The following is a 23,790-nucleotide window of genomic DNA, read 5'->3' as shown; positions in this document are numbered from 1 at the left end:
CAGGTACACTGCCCATCCAAAAGCTCAGGACTCCTTGACATAGTTGCTGAGACACTATAGGGACAGAAGTATTGGGACACTTTTGTTTCATTGTTTCTTTTGAAATCCAGGCTTTATCCTGCTTTTGTTGGTGTAACTGTCTCTGCTGTCCAAGGTAGGCTTTCTACTAGATTTTTGAGCATTGCTGTGAGGATTCACAGACAAGAGCTCAGATCGTGAGGTCAGGATGTTGAATGATCACCATCCCACCTCATCCTCAACTCATCCAAAAAGTATTGAATGGAGCACCATCACGCCAGTGAACACAGTTCTCGGTTTGTGAACACCCCTTCTAATGAATGCATTCAGCTGCTTTAAGTTGCACCCATTGCTAACACAAATGTGCAAATGCGCACGCACACACACAGCTTGTTTAGTCCCTGTAAAGAAGTACTGCCAATAGAATCGGACTCTAAGATAAACATGAACCTTTTGGCACCATCCTTAAAGACATGCATAGGCTAGAGTGGTTATAAGGCCCCCAGCATTGAGCTGTGAAGCAGTGGAACTTGGGTGTTCTCTGGACGTATGGGATGAGTTGGGTCATCCTCAGAGTCAACCTCAGGATTGCTAAATGCAGTTACATCCTCACTGCAATTCTCCAGAATCTAGCAGAAAGCCTTCCCTGGACAGTAAATGATATATATGACACAGTACAGGTGTCCTCAGATGCTTGGTGAGTGGTGTATCCTGTGGATGTAGTGGTGCAGATGACTGGTAGTATTGCTGTGGAAACCTCAATATCACAGAAATTGAATGGCACTAGATGCTACTGAAGATATGGGTCTTATTCTGGGGCTATTGCTAAATTCAAGCATTTCTCTCTCTCATATTCCTCTGGTTCTATCGACCGCTCAGGTTGCTTGCTTTTACAGTCTACCAGCCAGAAACTACTGACTGATTGCAAACACCAACCACTGACCAACAAGCCAGTTTTTTTTACAAAATGCATCAGATAAATGGTCAGAATCTTTAACTTTTAACACTGTTTGATTTATGATTTATTGTTTTCTAAATGACTCTTTACCAGAGTTTTTGAGCTAAAAGAAGGTATATAATACAAAATATAATAAGCCTGCAGTGTTTTTTCTTTTAGTGTTTTTAATTACAACTTTGAATATCAGCTTTGACTGAAATTCCCATCCCTAACATGCATAACTATATTCGTCTGAGGTTTGTGAACATGTAGGAGAAGAAAGCTTATGATAACAGTGCAGTGTGTACTATAATGTTAGGAAAGCTCTAGGGCTGCCACTAACAACTATTATTTTATTAATTAATCTGTCGATTATTATTTTTTTATTCCGATTAGTCGGTTAATTGAAACGATTAATTTTCTTCCAAAAAAGGAAAATTGAGCATTTTAAAATTCCTTTTATTTTAAACAAACTGTAAATAATGCTTTTGCAGGTAGTGTTTGATTGTATGTGAGAGAGTTCAGAGTGTTTACATACAGTGATAAAGGTTAGCAAAAAAATTAATTCACATAATTTTATGCTAATATCAAATAGAATGTGATTTTAAGAGAAATTGGGACCAATTTCTCCCAGTTATCCATGCCAGCCCAAAACTCCTTTACATATAAACAGCGGGGTCTATGCCCTATGTTCCTAGCAACGGTTTGTACTGTGCGTGAAAGGGCAGCTTCCAGCCTTTGTGTCGAAGTATGCAGTCGCCAGTGTTGCTGGAGCTACAGGTATGAACATCAAGCATTGTGACGGTCTCTGCACTTTGTGTGAACACACCTTAAACATGAATGGACAACAGTTATTCGGCGACAAAAGTGCCTGTGTGTTCAGGTGCTCATGTATTGCGCAAGTGTTGCTGTTGTATGCCTTTGAAACTTCGGCCAGTGTACAAACCACTTTCTTGTTTCATGCTTTAGAAACTTTTAAAAACCTCCTTCGCAGCCGAGTCAGACTCTGCTGCAGCCCCAGTGGATTTCTCTGAATGGACCCAACTGGAGTGGAGCCAGAAACGACTGACCTCATTAAGCAGTTACGTAGTGGTGATGAGGAACATAAGGACACCTAAAAAAAAAAATAATAAAATTAAAATTAAAATTAAAAAAATTATATATATATATTAAATATTGACTTGGATACATTTTCAGCATTGACATCGACAACGACTTATTGAGTTGTTTAGTGCTGTAGACAATATCCTCAGAGCAGTGAAATGTGATGGATTTGATCCTGATAATGGATAGTCTTCAGGCGATAGTCTTCAGTGCCTCCTTAACTTCTTGCTGTAAGTCAGGGAACAGATCTCCTGCGCTGAACAGAAGCTGATTGGACGTTCTCGGCTGCTGCAGTGTTCTGTTATTGCCGCAGTTCGGTCTCCGTTGTGATCGGAACAAACAGTCCTTTTTCTGGTGTGACGTGTCTATTTCTGGACTAATATGCACTAACCATGCTAGTACTTTGAGGGCCTGGCCGTCTCGGAAGCCAATCAAAGGAGAGTATCCTCAGCAGGGATGCTGGGACCGGAGTCCGGAATGAATTCAAGCAGAAGCAGGATGAAGTGAATTCATTTTCTTATGTCTGCTGAGACAACCTTCACGTTGATGCGTTCCTCTTGGAGACAGAAATCTGTGTGTGTGTGTGGGGGGGGGGGGGGGTCTTTCTGTTTCTGAGGCCATATTGTACGTATTGCTGAAGCTTCATCTGATGGCAATGCAATACTTGAATTCTGCTGAAAGCTTCCCACCAGCAGTCTATTGCCCTCCCCCTTCCCCCTCTCTCTCTCTTCCTGTCTCTCTCATCAGCAATCACAGTGGAGGTGTCTCTCTTGTTAACTCTTAGTTCAGACGTCTGATTGGACAGCCTTTTTACTCCAAACGTTGATAGGAACTGATTGCTGACTGACCCTGGTGGGGACGGGGTCCTCTGAGCCAGGGTTTTCCCCAGCAGGCCATACGGATGTGGAGGACCTAGATGAGCGAAGTTAATAGGTCACGTCAATGCTTGTCGTTATCGACTAACCAGTTAGGACGGCAATGCTCGGTTAAATCGAATCCGTCAGTTAGAATTCTCTTCAGTAGTTGAAATGAAGCAAGGTGCATGTAAATACAGCACTTTCAAAAGGTCCAGATGAACTGTGCAGCATGTGAAGGCTTAGTTGGTTGGGCGTTTGGGTCTGTTAACTGAAAGTAAAAAAATTCTATTCATTTCATTCTGGTCAGAGTCGTTTAGATCCTTATGCTCTAGCCCATTTTTCCTGCTCAGGTAAGTGGGTTCTGTACCTCTCAGCTTGTCCCGCTTCCCAACTGTAGAGAGAACCCTGGATCACTTCAGGGACTAGACAAGCTGAGTGTGTGTGTAGGTGCACACCAGTGTCTGCAGTGGGTGCAACTTAAAGTAGCTGAAAGCATTCATTAGAAGGGGTGTCCACAAACATTTGGACATGTAATGTGTGTTACTTTTAACCCTTTAAAGCCAAGTGTGATATTTCATAGCTCTGACATCAGTGTGATCATTAAAAATGGTATGACTTTAAATGATAAATAAAAACATAGAATATACAAAAAAAAAAAAATAAATGATAATGAATGAAATAAATAAGGAAATCAAATCATGAATAAAATCTGTGCAATTACATGATTGATTAAATGCAATTTTGTGTTCTATAGGTTTTAGTTTGTTTTTAGAAATATATAATGTTTATAATAAAAAAAATTATATATAATATATATTAATATAATAATAAAAATATATATTATTAAGTCGTGGATCATATTCTTTAAAATATTATAAATTTAGAAAAATTACAGTCTTGTTATTTGGTGGTTCTGATGTTATTGAGGTTAAGACAAAAATGTTTATCCGAACACCTCCTACCAAATCTAAGCCAACCTGACTTTTCAATGAATATTTTAGTCGCAAGGTGACTTAGCAGTGTAAGGACACGGCGCTTTAGCATACAGCGCTCTACTGACTCAGGAATACAAGTGGCTAATTAGTTTGTACTAAAAAAAGAAAATCTTTCACAGTCCAGCTTCTTCCTTTTAGTCTTAAGTGCTTAATTTGCTCTTCTAGCATCTTCCAGTGAGCTTTACGCTCCAACAGCTTTGCTGGAGCACCAGCTTTTGCTTGATAATGATGAGCTGGTTGACCTGCAGTGGGAGGTGGTCTTCTTCTTATCTTCTTTATTGGGCTTTGGAACGCTATAGGAAGGGCTTAGCTGGCTTAATGCTAGCGATGGTGTATGGTGTTTCTGTAGAGGCTGTGATATTATGTGGAATCATGGTTGGGAGCTAGCAGCTGCAGTGATGGTGTTCTCCTACTAAACAAGGTCATTAAACGCCCGCGTTAAAAATGGAGGTGAGAGTGTAGCATATTTCTCTTTCCTTCTCTCTCGCGCTCTCACTGTCTCTCAGTTCCCTGCTCTCTCTCTCTCTCTCTCTCTCTCTCCCACTCTGTACTCCCCGTCTGTGGGCTAGTTCCAGCACAGTGAGTTAACCTCCTCTGATCCACACTCCAGTCATCATGGCTGAAGGCTGCCGGCTGAAGGCTTTAATTATTCATGAATAGCGCGAAGCTGCACAAGTCTCCACTGCCCCTGATTGCTGCTCGCTCAAACTGCACAGACGAATCAAACGGACGGAGCCTGTGGATTATTCATATGCTTATTGCGGGACAGGCCGCATGCGTTGTGGGGCGGAGGCAGGCCGTAAGTGGGGAACGCTGCCTCATCCTGCTGTGGGGAATGTGAACTGAGCAGTGAGAGCAGTGCCGTATTGTGAGGATCGCGTACTTGGATAGCTAGCTAGCGCGCTGTGCTACGCGTTAAAGGAAAAAGAAGGAGCTTGGAAGAGGTGCAGTCGTCCGGCCCGGTCATGAGGAGATCAGGAGTTCAACCCGTGGTGATACCACAGCTACCCGTGGTCTGAGGGGAGGGAGCACAGTTGGCATTGCTCTCTGGGTGGGTGGGATGTGACCCTCGGGTAGGTGATGTATCAGGATCGACAGCTAGCTGTCCGGTAACAGTTGACCTATCACTGACCTTGTGCCTTCATCATCTTTGTGTTGGTAGCATTATGGCGTAGGTTGATTAGCCATAACATTAGTACCACCTACCTACACCTCTGAAGGAGTTCTGATGTGTCGGGCACCAAAACGTTAGAAGCAGATGCTAATTGCAATAAGCAATATTATTATATTATTAGCATAATAATGCAGCTACACCCTTTTAAACAGCAGTGGACTTTAAATTAATAATAGTTTGGAAGATATGTGTATTAATATTTTTCCCTTTTATTCTCATACTGGCTGTAAAGGCTAAAATATTGGTGACAGTTATTATTTTGAGGTTATGTTTGTATACCATACAATAAGTACAGTAAGCATAATGATCGTGACTGGCCATGTTGGAAGTTAATGGACAGAAATGCTAAGGCAATTCTAGAGCTGTCTGGTTGATTTATTTTTTTTAATTCAGGGTTTTATTTAAAAGCCTCAATCTTTAATAGAAACAAACCCAAATTTGGTGCCTAAGTTTTGATTTTTGGCTGAGCTGGTTTCTTAAATCAACACAGGGTCAAAATTCCAGATCACATTACAAATGACATCACACCACACCTAATATTCTTTAAAATTGTTCTTAAGCAAGTTGCACCCTCATCAGACACCCTCGGTAGCATTCAACAAGCTTCAGACTTGACTTTTAAGCACAGGCCACATATTGAGGTCAGGGCTTTAGGAAGGTTTGTGGTCCAGGTTGGAGTCCTCCTCCTTCATTATTCCATCAACGTTGAGCACTGTACCAGTTCCAAATCAGCCTTAGAGCCATCCTGCCTCAGAACCATCCATCCTCAGATCCATCCGAACCAATTTCCTCTTATGTAAAGGGTGACAATTTGTCCTTGGAAAACCTCCCAAAAAACAACTGACGATTGTGAAATATGCAGTTGCTTAGAAATGGCTCAGAGACCCATTCCTGACTTCAAATAAAAAAGTGAAAATCTAGAACCAGAATCGCCAGAAATGACCGAATGCTCCTTATGTCTAAATGTGATTCTGTTAATTCTCAGTGAATTCCAGAGCCGTGTACGTGCCGAGGAGAAAAACTTCAGTGTCCGTCTCCCGGTCACACAGCATGCCACTGTGTGACTTTCTTGCTATATGATCTTGACCGAAAGCACATGAGCGGCACCCACTGTGCGGACCCTCGACTTAAGTGGTCGTTCGAATTAGTTCACCGAATTAGTGTGACGCTCATACCCTGCGTTCTTCAAGCACACGCTGATTTGTGTGTATGCCTGTGTTAGTCTATATGGATGCATGTGTGCATTTGTGGAACTGCAGCGAATGACCCACCAATGACCCTCCGCTATACCAAAGGGTGCCCAGATGTCCGAACAGTGTGGGGTGTGGGGGCTTTCATGTTTTTACTCAGAAAACCATCTGGGCTTGATGCACAGATATATGGACCTCATGTTTGTTTTTTTGTTTTTTTAAGTGTGTGTTGGATGTTTTTGACCTTGTATAAGGTTTAGACAGAGGCACGTGCTTGAGAACTGTTGGCAGTTCGTGTCTGAGCCAAGAACGAGAGGAAAAAAGAGAGTGCGCTAAGTCAGAAAGACAGAGGTGAGGGAGCGGAGGGGGACTAGATGACCCGTTTCCTGGGCAGTTTTCTGGCCGTCCCCTCTGCCCTCTGTCCTGATGAAAGCTCTGCAGCTAGAGCTGTGTGCTGCAGTACTGTGAGGTTCAGCTCTGTTGAGAGCTGAAGGTGCCACACAATGCTTTTATTTAGATGTATGCGGTTTTACACACCTATTTACAACCCTGTTATGTTGCCTTAGAATGAAACACTTTCGATTTTCCTCTTATGGTGGGCTTATGGGGGGGGCTCTGTATTTATTGGTTGGTTTATGTAATTGCAATGTCCCACAGTCTTGCCTAGTCTAATCTAGTGAAGCTTAGCTTAGAACTAGAACTGAGTCTTACCAGGTAGTTGGTACTCTGTCTGTGTCTGTGCCCGCTGTGCCTTCTCCACCCAGTTTTTTAGATGAAGAGGTCGTAGCCGATTGGCTAGGATAGCTATTAGCCAAGCACCTGCTCGCCTTGCACTTGATCGGCCCCTTTACCTTTTGAGGTCGATCTCCACTCTCCCTTCTCGCTCCTTTAACTTCCAGGCACCTCACACAGTCCCCTGACCTACACACAGCCGACCACAGTTCAGGTTGCTCTGGTCGACCTAGCATTAGCCTTTACCCTTTTTATTTATTTATTTATTATTATTATTATTATTTTATTTTAAAGCCTCGCTTTAGTTTTACTTCTGTTAGTCTTTCTTTTGAAGCAGGCGCAGCAGTCTCTGAGGTTCACATTTGCATTTCCATGCGCCTCCTTGCACCGGATTCTCCTTATTTACCTATGCTAAGATACAGATGTTCTGGTGGCACTTTTAAGGTGATATGCCCTCTTCAAATAATTCAGTGCGCCCAGTCACAGGACGATATCATAGTGGGTTGCAGTAGGCCAGGTTACGTCTGCACAACATTAACCAAAAAAAGCCCCTATCACAGTTTTATTATTTCAGTATGCCTCCCATATATGAAAAAATGCATAAATTAATAAAGAATGTGACACGATTAAAGCCTAGCCTGCTGGATTTTGACGAAACCAATTTATTTGTTGTATAATGTGACTTGATTCATTCAGACACCCACAGAAACTCATCTGAGATGCGTGAGATTTGGTGGGGATGCTTACAGCTCACAATAAAGGCTTTAATGATTAGTTTGGAGGCTTTACGTTTCATGAGCTTTGGCAATCGTATTATTGTGATGAGCTGTAATGTGATAACCAACAATAGACTGTGTAGCCTAGCTCATATTTAAACCAAATTATCTCAGTGGCATTTTTTTTTCCTGTCTCAATCTCTCTCTCTCTCTCTCTCTCTCTCTCTCTCTCTCTCTCACATACAATGATGGTTTGTCCTGGGTTTGATCCATTTAGATGTATTTGGGCCAAGTTCTGGTACAACTCCATTAAAACTGCACCAGAGTTCACTTGAACGGGGTCCAAAACTGACCTCCTTCTTGTTTGGTGCACTTCAGGATCAGGCTTTATTATCCTGAATGCACATACAAGGGATTTGTTTTTGGTTATACAGCTTATAAAGGCTAGCAGGATTCAAACCATATCAGGACGGGATCATAGTGGTAGCACCTTAGTCCACTGCACCACTCTGAGCCCCATCTTATGGACATTTTCACAGTTGTGCAGTAATCCCCAAACGACCCCTCCACCACCTAATTCCTGGTCGTGACAGGCCTCCTATTGCTGTCCCTCTTTGGCGCTCTGTCGGTCTGTCAGTGTGTGTGTGTGTGTGTGTGTGGTCGTATGGTTTGCGGCTGTGATGTTCCTGCTTTATGTCTCTAAATGTGGGGGAAAAGGGTTTCTGATGTATTCTAATATGACAGGTAGCACTTTAGCTGTTAGCAGAGAGACTGAAAGGCGGGCTGCTGAGCCGAGAGCTTTTTAATGGACTTCATTTCACGGACATGGCGGCTCGCTTAATTTCGTTTGCTGCTTTTTTCACTTGGACAGGCACCGGTGTCGGCTCTGTGCAGCTTTTTGTTTTGTTGCGTGTAAAATCGGGCCTCAGAAGTGCTTAACGCGCCTCTGTCTAATATTTCCTGCACGTCGTGAGATGAAAAACTTGCGCTGGTTCTCTGTTCTTCCAAACACCTGCCAGATAACGTGTACTTGCTGCTCTGTAAGCCTCGTTCAGAAACTGTGTAGGGCCAAGAGACGAGCTGTAGCCTGGGCGCTGTGACCTGCGTGGGTTTTTTTAGGTTGAGCAGTGAAGCCTCCACACCTGCAGAGCGGCAGATGACACAGCCATGCTGCATTGACATGAAGGATAGATGGAGTGATGAGGATAAGGTAATGCATGGGCTAGGTGAGATGGAGGGAAAAATTATATAGGAAAACTAATAATTCATGCACATCATTTCTTCCTCAGATACTTGGTGATTTATCTGCTTTGCTTAGGTAAGGATTACCAAAGTCCTTATAGGCAAGTCCATCTTTGCAACGCCACCGGGCAGTTATTTTCAGTCCCACAAGCCTACGCTCACGTTTTTCGACCATGAACGACCATGTTGTTCATAATGAGAACTTCCAATATATATTAAAATACATATTTCAACCAGTGGCTGGTCTACTAATTTATAATGTCTCTGGGATTACACCTCTCTAAAGCTGAGCTTTATTTATTATTTATCAAGAAAAATAATCATTCTTGATAAATAATAAATAAAGCTCAGCTTTGGAGAGGTGTAATCCCAGAGACATGCATTGGCAAGACTGAATGCAGTTTTTCCCCTTTCTGTCTTATGTTCATTCTTCACCTCTTCACAATTAATGAATGGTAAATTCCCAAATAAAGGTGCACGTGTAAAAGTTTTGGATTTCATTCAACTTACTTGTTAGTACTCCCCCTAACACGTGATGGAGGGTGATGACTGACACATGCCTGCTCCGGCACATGCACAATCAGCTACCGCCGTTAATGCAACGTCAGCGGGCAAGCCAAAGCCGGGTACCCAGTTCTGTTGCATCGGCTAGCAGATGCCTGTGTCGGCCAGCATCACACTGAAGTGTTGCTGAGATAAGGTCAGTTGTGCTCCCTGGCAGGCATCATGAACCCGGGATTCGAACCAGCATTATAGAGGCAGTGCCTTAGTCCGCCGTCTTCCATTCTTCACACCAAAAATATCCAACCAGATACCTGTTTGGCTCTAGGGGGTGTTTTAAGTGAATGGCTAGACTTCTTCCTCCCTGCTAATGAGTGAAATGTGCACATCGCCAAATAGTATATCAAAGTATAAACTGTTCAGGCCTTTGCATCTAATACCAGATTGAGGCAGAGGATGACAATCACCAAAATACCTAAATCATGCATTCATATTTAAAAAATAAAAAAAATGTCTCCATACACACAGAGCCTCAAACACATACAAGAGCTTTAATTGGGCCTGGAAGTTTGGCCACATTCCAACTTTCTGACCCACAGGAGCTAGTTTTGTTCGAATCCCACCTGAGCCTGCCAAAATGTTGTGTGAACCACCCTTACACCACCACCATCATTAGGTGTGTGATGACAGCAGTAGATACATCATGGATTAAATAATATATAGAAAGCTTTCTAAAATTAAATTGGCTCTGGATGGAACTTTCCAAAATGTGGACTCCCAAGTGGCACAGCAGTGTTCTCCTCTGAGCGTGTTCAGCTGTCCAGTGATGTGTTGGCTGCTGTCCGAAAGTATGCAGTGGCTCTTTGTGTGATCTGGAGGAAGCACATGTTGGCTTTAAACCCTTCCAGTGTAGGTGACCATGTCCTGGTTACTGGATAGGAATTGGGCTAACCAACTTTCCATGATGTTTTCAGTATAGGGATGACAATATCCGATTTATTTTAACATACATATTTCTTGATGTAAATTTATAAATATTGAACAAATTAAGACATTGGGACTACATCGATCAGCATTAGCATTACAGTGAAATGTAACATTTATTTATATTCACTTTACATTACATTTATAGAATTTATAGCAAGGCAGTGTTGTTACCCACTACGCTGCACTGCTGTCTGTAGGGTTACAAATACAGTGAATAAATATATATGTGTGTATGTGTGTATGTATGTGTATGTGTATGTGTGTATGTGTGTGTGTATGTGTGTGTGTATGTGTATGTGTGTGTGTGTGTGTGTATATATTTGGCCTATATTTGCCTCAAACCAACACACACATCAGATCTATACCTGAGAGTCTACCCCCTCCACCCATCCTGTACTACTGTCCACGCACTTGTGCGTAAAGTGAGTATTAATCTCTAATAAAATATTAATATTAAAGTAGTAAAAGAGAGAATTCATCTCCGTTAATCTCGCCTCATTAATCAACAGTGTGTTAACTCTCATCCAGGAGCCAGGGTGTTTTAATAAAACTGGAGCTCAATTAGATAGAGCTGAGTCTGCTGTCATGAGCGAGATCTCGAAGCGTCTTCCCAACTGGAATTCCCCGAAGTGTTCTCCTGTCTTTTGCCGTAATTATTGCTAAAGCTTAGGTGTGTTTAGAGCTTGTTTAATTCTGCCTCCCGCAGGCACAGGAGAATAGGTCTGCTGCTGTAAAAAAAAAAAAAAAACATGGCTCCTGCTTTTCTTTCATTAGAGTATAGCTACACTATACTACACTATATAGACGAAAGTTTTGGGACGCCTGCTGGTTTTGTTGTCAACTGTCCTTATTGTCAAAGGCAGGCCTTTGTCTAGATTTCGGAGCATTGCTGTGGGGACAAGTGCGTTAGTGAGGTCAGGATGTTGGATGATCACCACCCCACCTCGTCCCCAACTCATCCTGAGCGTATTGAATGGAGCACCATCATTCCAAAGAAAACCGCTCGACTGTTCCACAGCTCAATACCCTTCGAGAACACGCCTGCCATTAGTCATGGTCATGGTGCAGTTGCACATCTATGTCAGCAAAACGTGCAGCTTAAAGTAGCCAAATGCACTCATTAGAAGAGGTGTCCACAAACATTTGGAAAGTGATGAAAAGCAATGAAGAAGCGCAAATCCAGCCATACGGGTTCTTTAGACAGCAGATCTGACGTGTACGACAAGATGGCGTAAGCTGTGTGCTCAGGGTCGCTGCCTGATGCTGTAATGGTGGCGAGAGTGTGTAAGCTGTGTGATGGCGCGATAGAGATTTTGCAGAGGCAGGCAATCTCCAGGCCATTAGAAGGATGGCACCTCCGCCTCTTCATTAGGATAATGCACTGTCGCATGTGGCTGTGTGGCCCGCGCTGTGATTTAGAAATTAAAGCAGGGTTTTATATTCCACTGCAAGCACTGCTGCAGAGCCTGCCAAGAGAGAGAACTCGGGCAACCAGGACTGATGAAAGTCACCAATTCATCTTTTTGTTTTTTTTTTCCTCCTTCTGGGTTTTTAATGATGTAATGACTCACAGAATGTAAAATACAGTAGAGTTTATTTAGTACAGTGGTGCCACACGTCTGTATGCATAGTGTTTATATATATATATATATATATATATATATATATATATATATATACAGTGAGTCCAAGAAGTATTTGATCCCTTGCTGATTTTCTTCGTTGGCCCACTAATAAAGACATGATCATTCTATACTTTTAATGGTAGATGTATTCTTACATGGAGAGACAGAATATTAAAAAGAAAATCCAGAAAATAAATCTAAGGAATATATATTAATTGATTTGTATTTCATGGAGTGAAATAAGTATTTGATCCCTTAGTATTCATTAGCAGTTCTGGCTTTTACAGACCAGTTAGACACTCCCAATCAACTTGTTACCTGACCTGAAGCCACCTGTTCTCACTAATCACTTGTGTGAAAAACACCTGTCCACAGAATCAGACAGATCACACAGATTTCAAGTCTCCAACATGGGTAAAACCAAAGAGCTGTCACAGGACCTCAGAGTCAGAATTGTTGACCTTCACAAAGCTGGAATGGGCTACAAAAAGATTAGTAAGGTGTTGGATGTGAAAGTAACAACTATTGGTGCAATTATCAGAAAGTTTAAAGAGTATAACATGACAATCAACAGACCTCGGCCCGGTGCTCCAAAGAAGATTTCGCCTCGTGGGGTGGCAATGATGCTGAGAACAGTCAGAAATCGTCCTGCAACCACTCGGCAGGAGTTAGCAAATGACCTGAAGGCAGCTGGGACCACAGTTTGCAAGGAAACAATTGGCAACACTTTGCGCAACAATGGATTCACATCCTGCAGTGCCCGAAAGGTACCCCTGCTGAAGAGAGCACATGTGGAGGCGCGCCTCAAGTATGCCAATGATCATTTGAAAGATGAACCAAGTTATTGGGAGAAGGTTTTGTGGTCAGACGAGACCAAAATTGAACTTTTTGGCCTCAACTCCACCCGCCATGTGTGGAGGAAGAAAAATGCTGCCTATGACCCCAAGAACACTGTGCCCACCGTCAAGCATGGAGGTGGAAGCATAATGTTTTGGGGGTGTTTCTCTGCCAAGGGTACAGGGCTACTTCACCGCATCACTGGGAAGATGGATGGAGCCATGTACCGCACAATCCTGAGGGACAACCTCCTCCCCTCTGCCAGGGATCTGAAAATGGGCCGTGGTTGGGTCTTCCAACATGATAACGACCCTAAACATACAGCAAAGGCAACAAAGGATTGGCTCAAGAAAAATCACATTAAGGTCATGGAGTGGCCCAGCCAGTCGCCAGACCTCAATCCGATCGAAAATCTATGGAGGGAGCTGAAGGTCAGAGTTGCCAAGCGACAGCCCACCAACCTTCATGATTTAGAGAGGATCTGCAAAGAAGAGTGGGCCAAAATTCCCCCTGGTGTGTGTGCTAAACTTGTGGTTAACTACAACAAACGTCTCACCGCTGTGCTTGCAAACAAAGGCTTTGCCACTAAGTATTGAGTGTGTTTGGCAAGAGGGATCAAATACTTATTTTCCTCATTGAAATACAAATTAATTAAAATATATTCTTTAAAATTATATTCTGGATTTTTGTCTTGATATTCTGTCTCTCCATGTTAGAATATATCTACCATTAAAAGTGCAGAAGGATAGTGTCTTTATTAGTGGGCAAACAAAGAAAATCAGCAAGGGATCAAATACTTCTTGGACTCACTGTATATATATATATATATATATATACATACACACTTTTTACCACCTGTTTAAGCAGAACTACTTTACAGAAAGGAAGAAACCTTGGGATGAACCAATGAAGCAGGACTCGACCTCTTCTGATCAAAACCATTTAAAAATGACTATTTAAATGGTAAAAACACCCATCCCACATCTCAACACCCAATCACTCCCATTATATATATCCAAGAGTTGAACCAGTGGTTCATCAGCATGACACTGAGCTGTAGTTTAAAAGTGTTGACTCTTGCAGATGCCGGGAATGGAACTTAGCCAACTGGTTGGGGATAGGTAGCAAGAGACCCCATCGATCGGCGTGGTGGATTTATGGAGTAAAGAGAATGTGAACATCATCAGATTGTAGCAACTGACTCCGGCAGATCTGACTATAACTGTCTAAATAAAAGGACAGAGCCAGAAGGTAACACAGACATGGGAGCACCCAAAAACACTGGCATCCATCTGCTCCACCGTCCACAAACCTGAGTTATTTCCAAATGCCCTCAGCAATTTCAACTCTTCAAAAGTGCTACATTGCTTGTGTGCTAATCAATGTGCTCGTCAGCTAGCATACAAACTTTCCAATGTGCAGTCTGAGTATAGATTCACTATATTTATGTATAAATACATGAATGTCTGGCTGTAAGGCTTGATTTGTTGCCTTTATTTTTGTTGTGGTTAGATTAAAAAGAGGAGAAAGTCAGGTTATAATGATTTCTTGGCATGTTTTGCTGTTGAAGTCGACACTAGATGCCTCTAAAAGTGAACGAAAGTCATGGAACAGCACTTATATACAAAATATGTCAGGGATGGTGAAGCCAGGTGGATGAGTGCTTGCTAAAACTGGTACTGAAACAGAACACTCACATTAGTTTGACATAAATGATTCATATTTGGGTGAATCAAGACATTTATATGATCCAGAAAACGGCCAAAGAACATCGGTGAGGGCTCAGTTGCATGTTCCAGCCTTCTGCAGTATCGGTACTGCAAAGGCTAATACTGTGATGATGACATACACAGATATTGCATGTGCAGAGGTTTTGGAGATTTGAAATTGTAATTGAAATCTTTCTCTCCCTCCCCCTGTAGAGCACCTTCAAGTTTAAGTCGGAGAGTGACATCCACCTGGCTGAGCATCATAAGCAGGTGTTGTACGATGGGAAGTTGGCCAACAGCATAGCTTTCACCTACAATGCCAAGGCCACAGACGCCCAGCTCTGCTTGGAGTCCTCACCCAGAGAGAACGCCTCCATATTCGTCCACTCGCCACACGCCCTCATGCTGCAGGTAAACACCTACTCACATAAACAAACACAGACTTTCAGACAAATATGATCTGACTGCTGCAACCTTGTAAATAGAGATGCACCAGTATGGGAGTTTTGAGCAGATTCAGATATCTGATATTTTTCATGTACTTATCTGCCTATACCAATACATAAACTGGGTCTAAGAAATGTATTTTAATGTATGTATTTTAATACATCAGTTTACATCTGGCAGGTAATGATCATATCATATAACCAGTTATCAGACGATACTGTTATAATTTCAATATCAGCATGCATCTTTTCTTGTAAACCAGAATCCACAGTCTATACTGTCCATATACATGCTGCAAAAAACAGCCCAGCTTAAAGTAGTCATGGTGGTTGTGGTTGCTATGAGAGGTAAGGTGCATTACAACTGTTGTTGATGCATAAAAGCACACAAACAATTGAATGTTTTATGAGTATGAGCTCTTTGTTTAGCAGTCGTAGCATGAATGTTTGAGTTGTATGAATAAAGACGGCATACTCTTCAGTTTACTTGCCGCTTCTACTCCATGGTTACCTTTGTTAGAAATCCGGCATACATGAGGCAGATTCAGGAGTCAGGAGACTGGATCTTTAGCGATGGAGTTTATTCACATGCAGGCAGAAAATCATACACGGGCACAGCTTAGTTGATCACGGACAGTCTAGTCTAGACTAGTCCAACCATGTCTAGTCCGTTCCAGGCCAGTCCGACCCAGCCTAATTTGATCCGATCCAGTCTGGTTAGGGATATTTCTGAAGGACCTAATATACATTGGGAACTGTGGGAGCGGAATAGATGAAGAAGAAGAGGAATTTAAGGAGTTGTAGGAGAGGGATGAAGGTGAGGGGGGTTGATGGTCATCACAGAACAAAGGTCATCGGTATGACCACTTGATTGTTGTCACCTTTTGAGGGTTAATTGAATTACCATACTACCATAGTATATCGAATTACCATATACAATGAAAGTAATGTTAGGAAGGGGCATTTTTTCTCTCACCTTCTTTGTATGTATGTGTCTATTTGCTCCAACAGGATGTGAAGGCCATTGTCACTCACTCCATTCATAGTGCCATCCACTCCATCGGGGGCATCCAGGTCCTGTTCCCGCTCTTCTCCCAGCTGGACTACCGGCAGCCCAACGACAGTCCAGTGGAGACCACTGTGTGGTGAGTGCCTCAGTCCTCTGGCACTGTATCAACACTTGAGCTTTGCCTTGTCCTTTAAAATCAAACAGTTTCCTTCCGCATCTACAGCAGTTGAGCTCATACTGTGATGCTGTTGTAAATTAGCTTTGCTCAGCTTGTTTAGATCTTCTCGTCTCGGAGCGGCAGCTCTGCTCACAGAGACAGTTTCAGAGATTGGTTTTTCATGTCACTTGTTTGGCCCTAAGGTTTTCTTTTTTCCTTAAAACAACGCAGGCTGAAAAGCTGAGTCAGATTGATCCACCTGATTCTCGCATTCAGAAACTCCTAATGCCGCTCCTCGCGCTGCAGCGTCTGCTGTGCCGTGGCCTACGGGAAGAGTAAAATCAAGTCAGCATGAATGATCACTTTAAACTCTCAGTTCATCGAGAGTGACCCTCATTTACAACGTAGCGTCAATACATAAAATGTAGACTAAGACATGTAAAGAAATGTTTATATATTATAAACATTTTACATGTCAAATTATTTAAAACAATTAAATAATACTTTAAATAACCCGTACCAATTGAAGCTAAACATTTATAAATAACTAATAGGTAATACACACATAAGAGTGGTAAACATAAAACAATAGCATTGACCCTATGGTAAATTAATTTATTGAAAGGTAAGACAAACTACTCACTTTTTTTTTTTTTTTCTTTTTTACCACTTCCATTAAGTCTTCAAAAGTAAAAAATAAAAATCCAGCGAGCCAGTCTTTAGAGTTTCCTGTAGAGCACTGTAGCTAAAAGCAGATGGGCTTGTATTTAGGAAGATTGGTGACAGTCTATGTCCAGTGTTTGTTAGCAACGTTAGCTTCGCATCTCCTTTTTTTCGGAAGTGAAGAGGCACACATGACATTTACGATGTTAACATCACGATGCAGGGGAAACACTATTCCGTGCCGAGCAGTGTGTCACAGCCAGTTTTGGGAAAGACTTTTCTAGTAAACGATGAATGTGAAAGCATTACATGTAAAAAGCACACTGAGGCCCGGTCCCCTGTCCACCCTGACATCACGTTACGTCACATGAATTAAACCTAATGCTGTTCTGAGACTTTTGTAAAATCATATATTATCTGAAGAATGCACAACTGGATACATTTTTTAGGAATTTCACTGAGGTTCATCTTGATAAATAACGAATAGCGCTGAGGCTAACATAGTTATCCACCAAAAAATACTTATTTACCACAAATTCTTTAGACTTTTAATAGGGCTACTTTAAACTTAATGGAAACCTGTTCAGATCAGTTCTAGATTTAGAATCTATAAACCGTAGCGGTGGTGTTTTGCTATTAAATATATATAAAATAATAACAAAAAATGTATGTTCATTTTCTGCCAAACTATTCCTTAAATAATGCAACACTTCAAGCTAACAGAATGTTTAGGAATCTTCTTGGGTTAAACTGCATGTAAATAAATGTGTAGTTGAATAATTGATCATTAATATAATTGTAAAACATCTAAAATCACTGCTTGCTTCAGTAGGTCTGGTCTGTATTTCACACAGTTATTATGAAACAAAAAATATATATATATTGAATATGAGGAAGAGCCCTGAGTTTCAAGCCCCGAGCTCTGGTTTTCCAGAGATGATTAGAAGACTTGCAAAACTTGAAGCGCGTGCACTCCGGCGGTACAGTTCCACGCTAACACACCGGCGCAGTCATGAGCGTTATGATCAAACGCAGCCATGTCTAGTCATCGCACGGCCATGGTCCCTCAGCTCCCAGGCATAATCAGCCGAGTTGTAGTAAGCTGGCAGGCATCATCAGTGGAATCCAGATCTGCAGTGCATCTATCAGTTGTAGCATTGGGCCTCTGGGGGATGCTTTTGCCGATGCAGGCAAAAAAAAGGAAAAAAAGAGAGCTGCAGACAAACAAAGACGTGCGGGTTTAGAGCCTCCATTCTTCTGCTTAGGACTGTGCAGTGAAGCGAGAGAGTGACTATGAGAATAAGGAAAGATGCTGGAGATTTTATGAGGAGATTGATTGTATAAAGCCCATCGTTCAGACTGCAGAGCCTCAGTTGTTCACCGCGACTGCAGCAGCAGTGCACTGCTGCGGGGAAATGGTTTTAGTGTGTGTGTGTGTGTATGTGTGTGTGCACGTCCAAACTGATTACTGCTGAGTATCAGTTGCTTCACTGGCACACTGTGCTGTGAAATACATTACGTCCAAGCAGAAGCGACAGTAAACGGTGGCTAACACAGTGTTACGCATACCGATAGTGCTTTTAGGATATGCATACTGTGGGATTCCTGTAATGTTTGTATTCGAGTGGAAGAAGCATGTTTAAGAGAATATAATATACACTCACAAAGCACTTTATTAGGAAGACCTGTACACCATCTTCTCCCTTGTTATCTAATTAGGTAGTGTTCACATCTACCATCAGAATGAGGTTTTAAAAAAATCTGTGATCTCTGGGATTTCGAGCGTCACGATCACTGGTGCAGGATGAGCTGGCTTGAGTAGTTCTATAAACTGCTGATTTTCAGCACAGCAGTCTACAGTGATGCAGTGAAGAGAGAAAGCGTGCGGCAGTTGGAATCCAGGCACTGAAACATTGGGGAGCTCACAGAGTGGTGAAGTCACGCTCTGGGATAAAAAAAGCCCACTGTAGACATGCTAGGTCCAATGAAAAGAAGCAAGCAAACCTGGATGAACCAGAATACTAAATGTGCCTGAAAATGGTCAAAAAACACACTCGAGACCCATTCACTTGACAGTTTGAGCCTCAGTTAGCTGGACATTCCTAGCCGCACACTGATGCTTAACAAAAATGTACCTGGATCAGATAGGGGGCAAAAATACCTGGGTTGGGACATCCCCATTCATTTTGCTAATGAAATATTGTGATTGTGTCAAGCTGTGATAAAAGGTAGGGTAATTATTGGGATACTCTTTGTTTTTTACCTTGTAGCAATGTTTTTTTGTATAGGTACTCTGCGTCAGTTTGGTTTCTGGAGTTTGCTTCTTAGGTTTTGCACTGCAAAGACAAGGAGAATATGGCTTACCTGTAATGGATACATACTTTGCTTATACTTTCTGGCAATGTATGACCCCAGTGCACAAAATTGCTCATGCTAATTGGTAGCTATAGTATGCATTGGCTTCGTAGCTGCACGCCAAACATGTCTTAGCTCATTGACTACTTTTGGGGTATATTGTGTAGATGTAATACCCATGATTCACAGTACAAACGCACTGTCTGTGTCCACAGTGCCACTCTCCTGGCCTTCCTGGTGGAGCTGTTGAAGAGTTCAGTAGCCATGCAGGAGCAGATGCTGGGAGGGAAGGGCTTTCTGGTCATTGGTTACCTGCTGGAGAAGGTGAGCCAGACACAACTGTTGTGAACTGTTGATGTGAATTTCAGAGTGTAACTGTAACATTTGACTCATCACTCACTCACTCTTTCTCTCTTTCTCAGTCGTCCCGTGTGCACATCACCAGGGCAGTTCTGGAGCAGTTCCTGTCCTTTGCTAAGTATCTAGACGGGTTAACTCATGGAGCTCCTCTGCTGAAGCAGCTTTGTGATCACGTCCTGTTCAACGCAGCCATCTGGATCCACACTCCAGCCAAGGTCAGCTCCAGAACCCTTCTTCCAATCCTAGTAGTATGGCTAAGGGGTGGGCCATAAAACATCAAAGATTCATTATGGATGTTGCACGTTTGAGGTGTATTTGCTCAAATGACTACGTTCCTCAGTTCCTCCAGTTTAACAGCAGTGTGTTTGGTGGGAGGGTTAGAACAACTGTCCAAACTGTGTTTGGTCCTCTGTAAAGCCTCTGAAGGTGCCTTGTATCTGGCACCAAGACACCAGCATCAGATCTTTCAGATTATCTCCTTCCACTGCTTCAGGGTCCTGTTCCCTCACTCACTGGACAAGTCAACATGGGGACTCTGATGGCTCTGTGGTTGTGCAGCCTCATAAAGAACGGTGTTGTGACACGTTTGTCCCGTAGCCATCATTAAAAAAATTCTGTGACTTGTGCCAGAGTAGCCCTTCTGTCACTTTGGCTCAGATGGGATACGATTACCCTTGGACTCCTGGCACCTTGTTGCTGGTTCACGGTCCCCTCCTCGGACCACTGTCGGTAGTTACCCACCACAGCTGACCTAGGAGCCCTGCAAACCTTGCCAATTCGGAAATTCTGCGACCCATTCGTCTGGATTTTGTCGCTTTGCTTGAGCCTGCAGACTACAAGAACTGACTGGATAGTTACCGTCGAACGTGTACCGTCTAATCCCTGGCTTGGACAGGTTACTCACTTCATGATGACTTTGGCTTGCTGTTTTTTTATGGGAATGTGACCATCCACGAATACCAGCACTGCTAAAATCCTAAAGTGTGCTACTCCTGGAGCACCTCTCCTCCCGCTTCCCTCTCGCAGTGATTTAGCACACTCTCACACTCTGCAGAGTTATCATTACTCAACCACTGTGGAGCACACACTTCATGTATTGCTGAAGTACCATCATTACACCCAGCATCCATATCCACGGAGGCGTCTGAGCCGCAGCAGTGCAGGCAGAAATGCACACCGAGGGCTTTGGAGAACTTTGGGAGCGGGCGAAAGGAAAATGATTTGGAACATAGCTATCTGCTGTCCATTTGGATTTGCTCAGTCATCAGCTAGTGTTTTGGAGTCTCGTAGCTCAAGGCCGATGCGAGGTAATTTGGGGGGGAGGAAGCGCAGTCGTCTGAGAAGGCCGACAGCGTCGGTATTTGGATAATGACTTGGGAAGCCGAGCCTGAGGAGGACACGAACGGCGCCTCTGCTTCCTTCAGAACTTTTTTTCCTCTCTCACTTGGCTGACCAGGTCCCCCGCGGTCACTGTGCGCCTTTTATGAGCGGGAGAGCAGAGATGACCAGAGGAGGAGAGATGAGGAAAGATGCCACAGTAACTGGGGGGGGAGAGAGAGAGTGATCATTTTCCTGAGGCGCATTTCACTCCTTCAGCCACTGCCCCGCTCAAAAAGATGAAGAAGCTTAGGGTCATCGCTCGACCTTTTCCAGAATGCTCCCCAGCCAGCTTTGATGGTGCCTGAGGCCAGTTTTCAGGAACCTTTCCCACACGCCCACCCGTAATCTTTCCTTTTACCACTCGCCTCAAAGCCAAAGCCAGCCTACTCCTGCTCGGCCCAGTAGATTAGCATTGGGATTTTTGTTATTTTTTCATTGTTTCTCCTTCAACATGAGTAGATTGCAGACAAAGCTACAGTGGTGGTCCGCGTGTGTGTGTGTGTGTGTGTGTGTGTGTGTGTGTGTGTGTGTGTGTGTGTGTGTGTGTGTACAGCTGTAATTGAGTAAAGGTTAGAAGAATACATCCCAGCCACAGCCCAATCAGCTGGGCCTGAGATTAGCTCCACTGATAGCCTGGTGTTCCGAGGCGGCCTCATTAAGAATGTGCCTAATTAGCACGTCCGTGTATGTGTATGCATGTAAGTGTGCGTCCCTCTGAGATTAGTGAGCGAGCGAGAGTGAGAGAACAAGCACTTCAAATGAGGAAGATCTCACTTGCTTATTCTTGTTGCTGCTGTTTTCTCAAAATGTGTGTGTGTGTGTGTGTTATACTATCTGTGCAGATCAAATGTCCCCTCAATGATGGGACAAAGCTCACGTGAGGACACTTTTCTAGTCCTTACTTAAAACCAGACTCTTTTAATGAAATCATTTTGTGTGTGTGTGTGTGTGTGTGTGTGTGTGTGTGTGTGTGTGTGTGTGTGTGTGTTTACGTCTCTCAGGTGCAGCTCTCTCTGTACACCTATCTGTCGGCAGAGTTCATCGGCACAGCCACCATCTACACCACCATCCGCAGAGTGGGGACCGTGCTGCAGCTCATGCACACACTAAAGTACTACTACTGGGCCAGCAATCCACTGGAGAGCAGTGGCATCACACCCAAAGGGCTCGGTAAGTACATATACACACACACACACACACACACTGCGAACAGTGCTGTATACTGAATGCAAGACTGTAATTTCCCAAGATCACAGACATCCTCTGATAACATTTACATTAGTATTACCTTTTCTAGCTTTTCTATAGTTTCAGGGGCAGGAGCAACACAGGGTTGTGGTTCTTTAGAGATGGTATCTGGCATAGCTTGGTGATGTCTCTACTTAACACCTCTGCTATACCTTCCAGTTAACAGATTAGTTAAACCAGGCGTGCCCTGCAGGGTTGGAAATGAAGAACCTAGATTAATTGTCCTAGATTAGTTGATGTTTATGTAATTATAGAAATAACTGGCTTATGTAAGGCTAATTCTTATCTTTCCATATAGAGTGTCATAAAAAATCTCCAGTGGACCAATAGAAATGCTCCTAAAATTACTTTAATTAAATCTTTTTTTACATCCATTGAAAGGTAAGAAGTTAATTTCCTTCTCCAAGCTGCAATATTTTTGCGCAAGAGTGACAATATACAATTTGTCAATAGCTGATTGAATAAAGGAATATTTCCAAGCGTTTTCATAAAGCCCTGCAGGGCCACACAGATTGTGTTTACATAGTGTCCAGATATTTGTGGAAGGCCTCTGTTCCTGTGGGTATCAGTAAAGCAGAGGCTCAGATTGGCTCATGTGTTCTTCATTGCCGTGTGGACTTGTGGGCTGGAAATCTGAGGGTTTCTGCGAAGAAGAAGTCAGACTCTAACCCTTCTGTTTTTGGAATCAAATCTACTGCAACATTTATTACGGTGACCTTCCATCCACTGCCCAAAGCGCTGTGTGATTCACCAGCGTCTGCAGTGTGAAGTCATAAACAGCCAGCTGTGTCCAGCACAAAACATATAGTACTGCTGGATCTTGGCACGTCTCCGCCTACTGTTCTCTTTCTGGCTTTTGGGCTTTTGAGCTTTGAGTGTGTGTATGTGTGCTTAGTGGAGTGGAGGAGACAGGCTGGGGGGTTCAGTAGCAGTGCTTCTGGAGGGCCAGGAGGCTAATGCCTTTCATTATCTGCAGCACACACTGCTTCACACACCGGTTCAGCCATGCAGCTCTCACTCTGCCTACCACTCACCCAGTCCATTCTCTTTCACATTACTTTCTTTCATTATGTCCCTTTCTGTCTTTCTTTCTTTTCTTTATTTCCCTTCTTTCCTTTTAGGCTACTTTTGTCTCTGACCATCTGTATATGTAGCAGAACCTTCCAGAAAGATTTTCCCACACCTTCAGCGTCTTAGAAAGCTATAGCATTTTCTGCTTCTCATCATCCAAGCGATCCCAAACACCCAAACACCCTCTACATTTAGATTAAAGTATTTGCTTAATTGCTGCTTATATCAATGGGGGCATAATTGCTGGTGTGCCAAGGTTTGCATATTTTTCCATAAAGTAACACTATGGAAAATTGGCATTCCTTGCTCATGGGTGTAATTCAGGCTTTGAGCTGCCACTAAAGGACATGTCTTACTGGACGAGCTGAAAGTTACAGAACGGTAAATGAAAGTGGAAGAAGCACGTGGACTGACGTTGTAGAGTAAAATCACTGGACTTCACACACACACACGTGACCGTTACGCAGTTCTCGCGAG

General features: G+C 43.0%; 1 protein-coding gene across 10 annotated transcripts in view; it reads left to right on the top strand.

Annotated features, from left to right (window-relative positions):
* nbeaa (neurobeachin a) overlaps window positions 1-23,790 on the top strand; it is a 198,082-nt gene that overhangs the window by 95,611 nt on the left and 78,681 nt on the right. For all 10 annotated transcript variants that reach the window (XM_072659426.1, XM_072659429.1, XM_072659422.1 and 7 more), the window contains exons 9-13: window positions 14,838-15,035; window positions 16,082-16,215; window positions 19,470-19,578; window positions 19,677-19,829; window positions 21,996-22,164. In XM_072659426.1, the coding sequence (XP_072515527.1) occupies window positions 14,838-15,035; window positions 16,082-16,215; window positions 19,470-19,578; window positions 19,677-19,829; window positions 21,996-22,164 (763 nt within the window). The remainder of the gene's footprint in view (window positions 1-14,837; window positions 15,036-16,081; window positions 16,216-19,469; window positions 19,579-19,676; window positions 19,830-21,995; window positions 22,165-23,790) is intronic.

This window comes from Salminus brasiliensis, chromosome 16 (assembly GCF_030463535.1).
Source record: "Salminus brasiliensis chromosome 16, fSalBra1.hap2, whole genome shotgun sequence".
NCBI classification, from domain to species: Eukaryota; Metazoa; Chordata; class Actinopteri; order Characiformes; family Bryconidae; genus Salminus; species Salminus brasiliensis.
This window is presented reverse-complemented; position numbering and strand designations above follow the sequence as displayed.